Source organism: Gadus chalcogrammus, chromosome 16 (genome assembly GCF_026213295.1).
Source record: "Gadus chalcogrammus isolate NIFS_2021 chromosome 16, NIFS_Gcha_1.0, whole genome shotgun sequence".
Lineage (NCBI taxonomy): Eukaryota > Metazoa > Chordata > Actinopteri > Gadiformes > Gadidae > Gadus > Gadus chalcogrammus.
This window is the reverse complement of record NC_079427.1, coordinates 13,869,804-13,879,309: the sequence shown is the minus strand read 5'-3', so window position 1 is coordinate 13,879,309 and position 9,506 is coordinate 13,869,804. Positions and strand designations below refer to the sequence as shown.

General features: G+C 51.6%; 1 protein-coding gene across 1 annotated transcript; it reads right to left on the bottom strand.

Moving 5' to 3' along the window:
- Window positions 1-3,898: 3,898 nt before the first annotated feature.
- On the bottom strand, window positions 3,899-8,671 carry LOC130405622 (uncharacterized). The gene is made up of 3 exons (XM_056610799.1): window positions 8,607-8,671; window positions 8,239-8,332; window positions 3,899-7,446 (listed from the first exon to the last, which is right to left on the bottom strand). The coding sequence occupies exons 1-3, from the start codon at window positions 8,669-8,671 to the stop codon at window positions 5,287-5,289; spliced, it is 2,319 nt and encodes a 772-aa protein (XP_056466774.1). The 3' UTR covers window positions 3,899-5,286.
- Between the last annotated feature and the right edge of the window lie 835 nt (window positions 8,672-9,506).

Genomic DNA, 9,506 nt, shown 5'->3' with positions numbered 1-9,506 from the left:
CCCGGATTGCGTCCTTTGCTTCGACCCTGCTTGTCTCTGACCCATCCTTGTCGTACCTGCACTGGTAACCTGAAAAACTGTTGAACTGTTCCAACGCTAGTCTCGGTCTGTGCTGTTCTTGGGTCCAGTCTCTTGGGCCAGAGACAGTTTTTTTAAATGTGAGTTATGTGTGGTTTTACATATGCCTGCTGAAGATTATCACCAACTACATATTACATCTAGGGCATTTGGCAGACTGTTTTGTTCCAAATCCACTTCCGACTATTCATACACACGGTAAAGAACCGACGGCGGAGTGAACCATGCAAGTGGACAGCCAGCTCGTCGAAAGCTGTTAAGGTCCATTAGCAAATAGTGTCTTGCACAGGGACACCTAAACACTCAGCCAGGACGGAGCCAGTGATAAAACTAGCAACCTTCCGGTTACAAATCAACCCGCTCTACCTCCTGAGTTAGCCCAAATACAGACAATGAATAATAATTTGTTTTATCCTGACCTCTCGGGCTAAGGGCTGCAAATATGCCCCATGTGATTCAAGAGTTGGCTTAGCTCGCACAGTAAAAGGTCAACCAAGAAATTTGTTTCTTCGCGTTTCAAACAGCTACAGGCACACTAGACAAGCTTCTAGTGTCCAGTGTTTCATTTGCAATGCAGAGTAAACCCCCCAGCATTAAATAACACTACACACTAAACCTGAAGCAAATGTCCTCCTGTGTAGTGATGTTGTTTCCGTCCGATTTCCATTAACAATGGTCCGACTGGTTACCCAATGGAATACAATGCAAACTACAAAACTTAACACTGACTCAACCAGCTCCTAAAAAAGCACATTAACACACTGAGGTCCATAACAGCAGATTTGTGGCTTCCTCCTTTGCGCTCCCCAGCTGACCAGTTGTTTAATGTAGTCGTAAAACACCGCTGGGGCCGCGTTACCATCCATGTGGTGCACGGTGCGGATCAGGTCAAACACGATGTGAAGACTAGCGCCGGGAGAGCAAGGTATCTGCAATAGACGGAAGATTAGGAAACACAGACAGTTACATCCTCTGGCACCATATAACCATATATAAAGATATAACCGTGTGTGTGTGTGTGTGTGTGTGTGTGTGTGTGTGTGTGTGTGTGTGTGTGTGTGTGTGTGTGTGTGTGTGTGTGTGAATGTGTTGATGTGTGTTCTGGTACATCTATGTGCGTATTGGTGTGTGTTTCCGTATGTCAGTGTGTGTGTGTGCGTGTATTGTCTGTGTGTCTACCTGCAGACATTTTTATGTGCAAATGTGTACACACGTACCCCCCCCCCAAAAAAAAAAAACATATACTCATCCCAGATGAGTACTTGTGGCTCCCCTCTCCCATTGTTCCAGCGGATAGCCCTGAGTCGCGGCTGCATCCTGGCCGCTCGGCAGGGCGGAGGTCAGCCTTCCACGCCCCGCCAAGACACCATATCTGCGCCCGACAGCCGGCACACCGGACACGGGGAGAGGCTAGCTGTGGCCCGCGGAGGGGCGAGGCGACAGAATGGGCCGAAGGCAAGGACAATAAGAAACGAGAGGCGGGTAGGTGTAAGGACTGGTCAGTCGTAAGAGAAGGAGGGTGTTGAGTCGAAAAGGAAACATTCTAAATCCGCGTCAGACTGTAGGTGTGTAGGTGTGTAACTTTATCTCTATGGGTCTATCTGTGGCTTTTACAAGGTAAATGTTGCGTATTTGATGGGGTCGAATTAACGACGAAATGACTGTGCTGCGTGAAAAAACTAAATGTAGGTGTAGTTCTGGAAATGTTTCTTGTGCTGAAAAAGTAAACAAATCTGGGTTGTTATCGAAAACACATGTGCACAAAAGTAGAAAAATACACAGTGGCAAATGTTGTTGCCTTTTATTTCACGAGAACGATGCGATTTTTGGCGATAAATATTTTGCCCGCTCAGGGTTTTGACGTGGAGGCTGAAGGGAAGGGGGCCAATCTCATTGGTCACTCATCATTGGTATGCGCCAAGTGCATTTACCTGCCTGAATAAGGTTGGTCTTCATCTATTTGGGACGTAAGTCATGGACTTATGTCTATGACTTGTGTCTATGGACAGGCAGGCTATGTGAGGCCAATGCAGGTTCTCTTTTGTTGAACAGTTTTTTTTTCAGCTCCTTTGGTTGTGTTATTGTTTTGGTCGTAGGCTGGCGGCTGGAGCTTAACTGGATATCAAATCGTTTTCTTCTGGGTCAACTGAATGAAAAGTTCACTGTTCTCCTCACTCCCAGCAACTTCTGATTGTAGCCTTTTTGTGTGGGTGGGGAAAGATAGGATTAGGTGTGTGTGTGTGTGTGTGTGTGTGTGTGTGTGTGTGTGTGTGTGTGTGTGTGTGTGTGTGTGTGTGTGTGTGTGTGTGTGTGTGTGTGTGTGTGTGTGTGATGTGGGTTTTATCATGGTTCAGGGAGAGGAAGAGAGCGAGGGGAGGGAAAGGCAGAGAGAGGAAGATGGGGAGAGACGGTGAAAGGGAAGAAAGGAAGAGACAGAAGCAGAGAACACGCCGTATCTTCGGAGCTGAGGTCTGAGGATGGGTTTTTTTGTTTCCGTTTTCTTTGGGGTTTTGGGGACAACAAGTCGATGCGAAAGAAGCTTGGCTCTACTTGAATCAGGCCCAGTCAGCGCCGACCGCCGCTTGAGCCCCTGGGTTTAGTTTCAAAGATCAGAAACGCGGACCGTCTATTGGTTGGAGGGTTTAGACTGTGCCACACTTTATGAATTTTTCAGATTTCTCAATATTTTGAAAACACAGCGAGACAGCTGTGATCGAAATGAGCCCCATTCAATTCAATCAAATAATTTCCCCAGTCTGAGAACTTTAAGACATTTATTTTGACAGATGCGCTGAGTATGCATTCGGTAAAAAAAAAAAGATTTCTAAAGATTTCTTTAGTTCTGCCTAGTCTTTATTTAAACTCCGATCCTCAACCTCAATGTCACATAACTGTGATCTGATATTTAAAGTTTAAGGCCTGGCATTATAAAAGGACGACTGCCACTTTGATCTGCTTAACCCAAAGATCCTTTGGGGATCTTTTAAAGGTAAGCCATCATCATGAAATAACAGATATGGCATTGTTTTCATGGCAGATATCCAATGTTGAAGTGACCCTACACTTTTTTGCTTGACAATAATTATCTTTCCCCCCCCCCAATAAATGATGTTAATGTCATTAAAGATCACAAAGAGAGGTTTAGACAGGTCTCCTATTTTATAGTTCACGTTTTCTCCACATAATGCCTCGGATTCTCATACTTCAGTCTCTAATATCTATCCAATTCGTTGAGTTTGGAGCAAGCAAACTCAATACAATACAATAATCACTCCTAACTTCAATACAGTAAATGCAAAGCAATTGAAGAGACATATTGTGTACAATGACCTCTCCTTAAAAGCACACTCCAGATTTGTACATATAAGTAAATAAATATGAGTGTAATTCCAGTTGGAAGAGACCTTCAGCTAAAGGCAGGTCTATGGAGTTAATCCACCTTTACAATTGGAGCATCTACACCCACTGATGTGTAGATGATGGCAGCTCTTTCCTCATCTCCGTCTTTAGCCTTGCTTTGAATCCATTCATGGTCAAAGTTATTTAACAGAATGGCAATGAAAACCCTCTTATGTTTTCTACTATAGCATCCAAACATTGGCAAGTGAGCGAGATGTTAGTATTGATTCTCACTTTTTATCCTTTGATAAAATACGATATAATTCGAGCATGCTTAACAATGCAAGATATACAAATGTACACAGTGTAAGATAAACAGAGGTGAATGTGTGTGATTTTAATTAATTAAAAGTTAATTATTACGTTATGAGTGTGAGCTCTTAGCACCTAACTCAACCACATTTCACACTACAAAACGATAGTTACGTATGTAACTACGGTTCTATGAATTCCGGATGACCGCCAGAGGCGGTGCTTTAGCACTGGATGTTCCATCTCGCGCATGCGCAGGTCGAGTAATTATACCAAAAAAGTCACCTGTGACACCTGGGTGACCCGAGAAAGTCTATATATTCCGGAGTCACCCGAGGTTCTGTTCCAACTGGATCTTCTCGCGGAATCTGAGAAGTCTGAGTGACAGAGAACTCTGGCGGTCATCCGGAATTCATAGAACCGTAGTTACATACGTAACTATCGTTCTATTTCATTCCTACTGACCGCCAGAGGCGGTGCTTTAGCACTGGATGACTAATACCAAAAAGGTCACGAAGAGTGCTCACTTCAATCAAGGGCTCGAAGCCGCCGACAGGACAGCCGTCGCCACAGGATGAGGAGCAGCGACATTAACCCTGTAGTATCGGGCAAACGTACATGATGAGGACCATGTAGCCGCGGAGCAAATGTCCTGAAGTGGAACCCCCTTCAAGGCAGCCCATGAAGTAGCCATACTCCTGGTAGAGTGGCACTTAACGGCCAAGGGCATAGGGAGCCCCTGCGCCCTATAGGCATTCAAGATCACATCCACAACCCAGTGGGAGAGTCTCTGTTTCGATAGGGCAGCCCCCTTCCTGCAGCCCCCGTAACAGACAAAGAGGTTATCCGTCTTACGCAAGCTGGTTGTCGCTTCAACATATGCCCTAAGCGCCCGCACCGGGCACAACAGGTCTGACACTCTTTCTGCACCCCCTGGAGAGCCTGGGGGATTGAAAGCAGCCAACTCGATTGATTGGTTTACATGATGGGGAGACAATCGTTTGGGTAGGAAGGATGGGTTCGGCCAGAGCACCACTCCTGACCCATCTGCGTGCCAGCGCAAACACGCCTGGCTTACTGACAAGGCATGGAGTTCACCGACCCGTTTTGCAGTTGCAATGGCAAGGAGAAATGCCGTCTTCATGGACAGCCGCGTCAGGTCTGCCTGACTTAGTGGCTCAAATGGGGGTAGACATAAGGACCTCAGAGCTACTTTCAGGTCCCATGATGGTGCCCTCAGGGATCGCGGCGGTTGAAGCCTCTGGGCTCCCTTCAGAAACTGCCTGATTAGGTAGTGGGACCCTACCATCTGGTTATCCACCCTTGCGTGTGTGGCTGAGATCGCGGCCATATAAACACGCAGGGTAGACGCAGCTCTTCTGTTGTCCAACACAGACTGCAGGAAGTGTAGTATCACTACCACTGAGCAGGTCTCCGGGACTTCGCCCCGCGCCACGCACCACTGTGAAAACAACTTCCACCTGTTTGCATAGAGCAACCTAGTGGAGGGTGCCCTTGAACTAAAAATAGTACGGACCACTGACTGGTCGCAAGACCTCAGCAGTGGGTCCTGGCTCTCAGGGGCCACACGCACAGCCGCAGGCGGCCAGGATTCGTGTGCCATATGCGTCCGCCTACCTGAGACAGAAGGTCCCGTCTCTCTGGGAGGCACCAAGGCTCTCCGTTGAGGAGTTTCAGTAATGGTGGGAACCATGGCCTTCCTGGCCAATGTGGAGCCACCAGAAGTAGGCTGTGACAGCCACGCTGGACCCTGTCCAGCGTTGCCAGTAAAAGGGGAATTGGGGGAAATGCATAAAGCAGGCTGTCTGGCCAAGCATGAGCCAGAGCGTCCTGCCCTAGGGGACTGGTCCTCTCCGTCAAGGAGAACCAAAGGGGACAGTGGGTGGTCTCTTCGGAAGCAAAGAGATCCGCCACTGCCCTGCCATACCTGTCCCAAATCATCCCCACCACCTCCGGATGGAGTCTCCACTCTCCGGGGGGTGGCCCTTGGCGAGAGAGAAGGTCTGCCGCTGTGTTCCGGACACCTGGAACATGGACAGCCCTCAGGCTTAGAAAATGGGGGAACGCCCACCGAAGGAGCCCTTGCGTGACCCGCAGGCTCTGCCTCGATCTGGTGCCCCCCTGATGGTTGACGTGGTAAACTGTGGAGGTGTTGTCTGTCCGGACAAGAACATGTCGGTCCCTCAGAACTGGAAGGAAGTGCCTGAGAGCTAAGAACACCGCAAGGAGTTCCAGCACATTTATATGCTCCAGTCTCTGCTGGGCATCCCACTGGCCTCTGACAGTCCTGCACTGCCATACTGCACCCCAGCCGGAAAGGGAGGCGTCCGTCTCCACAACCTCCCGCCGGGAAGCTATCCTCCCTAAGGGCGACCCCGCAATCAGGTATGCCCTCTCTCTCCAGGGTCTGAGGGCCCGAAGGCACCGCCCAGACACCCTGACCATCTTGTGTCTCTGCCACTTGGGGTCCAAGTGGAGACCATTCACCCAGATCTGAAGGGGACGCAATTCCAGAAGGCCTAGTGGGACCACCATGGATGCTGAGGTCAGCAGACCTATCAGTCGAAGGAAGAGGCTGTATTCCAGCAACTTCCCCCGCCTGAAGCGCTGTAGCAGCTGCAGAATGGTAGCTACGCGCTTTGGAGAGAGGCAGGCTCGCATGGCCACCGAGTCGAGCACCAGCCCCAGATAGCTCACAACCCGACAAGGTGTAAGGTTGCTCTTGGTAAAATTGACCATAAGGCCAAGCCGGTCCACATGGCTGAGGAGAGTGGCTGTGTCCCTGACCGCCTGCTCCCGAGTTGGGGAAATGACCAACCAGTCGTCCAGGTATGGCAGTATCGCCATACCTGTGGCCTGTAATGGTGACAGGGCTGCTGCTACACACCGTGTAAATATACGCGGGGCCAGAGACAGCCCGAACGGAAGAACCCTGAACTGGTAAACCTTGCCCAGAAAAGCAAAGCGGAGGAACCGCCTGTGACGTTGGGCAATAGGGACGTGAAAGTAAGCGTCTTTCAGGTCTATTGATACGAACCAGTCCCCCTGAGCGATAGCCTGGAGGACGTCCGCAACACGCAGCATGTGGAAGGGAAGAACCTTGAGGAACTGATTCAGCCCTCTCAAGTCCAGAATGGGGCGAAACCCGCCATCCTTCTTCGGTACCAGAAAGTAGGTTGAGTAGAACCCATCGAGCTGTTCTTGTGGTTCTACTACTTCGATGGCACCCTTCCCAAGGAGGGTGGCTACTTCCTGTCTCAGGACCAGGGATCTGTCGGGATTGGTGACCACGGTAACCTTGATCCCGCTGAAAGTTGGGGGCCGGCGTCGGAATTGTAGTGTGTACCCGTTGGATAGCGTGGACACTATCCAAGGGTCTGTGGTCTGCTCTTGCCAGTAGCTCAAGTGCTGCTGAGAAAAGCGTCCGACGACCGGCCCTTGGACTTCAGTACCTACCCCCCCTGCCCCTAGGGGCCCTGGGGGGGCGGCGACTGGGCGCCGAACCTCTTGGCGCCTGAAATGCCACCCGTGGCGCAGAGCTACGGCGCTGGTCAGCCCGTGCTGAGAAGTGCTGGCCCCTCGATTGTCCACCTGAACGTGGTTGAGAGCTATTGGCACGGGGTACCGCAGAGGCCCCCGGCCTAGAATGGAGCAGAGGTGCACGCCGTAAGCTAGCAAACTGCTGGCTAGCCTGGCCTACCTGTACACTTCGCTCCAGGGCCTGAAGAGCAGCTGGCCCAAATGTCTGGCCTGGGACTACTGGAAGAGAACGGAGGGTCCGTCGACACACCTCCGAAAGCGGTGACTGCGCCAGCCAAACCTGGCGGCGCGCCAACGTAACAGTTGACATTAACCTGCCTAGCTCCCTAGTCATGTAAGCAAAAGTTTGCAGTGAAGCATCACTGAGGGTCTGTGCTGAAGGATCAGCACCTGACCCACGTATAGTCTGAGACAGCGCCAGAACGATGTGAGAGAGCGAATTCCCAAGACGTCCCACACGGGCAGCAATGTTATAACTCCTGGTAAGGAGGTCATCTGTAATCCGGCACTGGGGCCGAGGGCAGCGCGCATCGGTTCTCAGAGCCTCGTCCGGGGAGACAACCAGGGACGCTATAGCAGGCTCAATCGGAGCTAACCGGTCCAAGCCATAAGAATCAGCATTGGCCATAGTTGCCAGACCTCTGCTATCACTAGTGTGATGGGAGAGAGCCCTTGAATCTGGCCAGCATCTATGAAGCTCTGCGATGTACGGCTCAGAGGGGGGCAAAGAGAAAACGGAAGGTTGAGCGGCCTGTGGAAAAAAGGCGTTCACATGTGCAGATGAAACAGGAGCTTCATCCAACCCCAGTGTTGCCAGGGCCATTCGCACGGCTGGTCTAACAGTGTCGCAGCCGGACACTGACCCTCTAGCCGAGCCGCCCAGAGACCCTTGAGAGAACGCCTGAGAGGCAAGGGACGCTTGCTCTTCCTCCTCTGCAAAAAGGCTACAGGACGCAGCTGTAGACAGCATGTCATCCTCTGTATAAGTGGGTTGCGCAGCCGCAGGGGCCGCGGCTGGTACACCCTGAGCTGGTTGGAGGTTCTGTAGGAGGGTTTTAATCTGAGCAACCTCATCCGAGAGCTTATTCACTTGGTTTGCCAAGTTTTCGACCTTACGGGACTTCCCGGGGGGTCCCCCAGCTGCCGAGGCACGGCGCCTGGTGCCACTAGGACCAAGACCCGAAGGGGGCAACCCTGGTCTGCCCTCCACCTCAGCCAACCTAGCTAGCCTCAGTGCATGAGGCATGAAACTACAGTTCATGCACGGGTTATCCGACACTGCTTCCCTGAGGTGTTCAACCCCGAGACACGGGCACTGGTCATGGCCATCCTCCGCCTGCAGGGAGGCCATGCAGGTGACACAACTATGGGCGCTTAGCATGTCGGCAAATTGCAAGCAAATTAATCAGTAGGCTAGGCAATCGAGCTTTAGGCGAGAGCACCCGAGCAACGACGCGACACCCCGACAATAACAGTGACGGCAAGCTACAGGCGAGAGCACCCGAGCGACGCGACACCCCGACAATAACAGTGACGGCAAGCCTTGGAAACCCAAGCAGCCCACTGGAGAGCAAATTAATACAGGCTAGGCAATCGAGTTCTAGGCGAGAGCACCCAAGCAACGACGCGACAGCCCGACAATAACAGTGACGGCGAGCTACAGGCGAGAGCACCCGAGCGACGCGACCCTCCGACAATAACAGTGACGGCGAGCTACAGGCGAGAGCACCCGAGCGACGCGACCCTCCGACAATAACAGTGACGGCGAGCTACAGGCGAGAGCACCCGAGCGACGCGACACTTGACTCCGACAATAACAGTGACGGCGAGCCTTGGAAACCCAAGCAGCCCACTGGAGAGCAAATTAACACAGGCTAGGCAATCGAGCTTTAGGCGAGAGCACCCGAGCAACGACGCGACACCCCGGCAACAACACAGTGACGGCGAGCCTTGGTAATCCAAGCAGCGCACCGGAGAGCAATCAGCGCAGGCTAGGCAATCAAGCTACAGGCGAGAGCACCCGAGCAATAATGCGCCCGACGATAGAGTGACGGCGCCAGGAAAATACAGTGACGGCTTTTTGAAAACCAAGCCACTCACTGGCGATTAATTAAAGAGCGCAACTGGCTAAATAAATACAGTGACGGCGGCTTGGACCCCAAGCCGCGCACTGGCGCATACAAATGAGCAACCGGGCTTAGGCGAACGCACCCGAG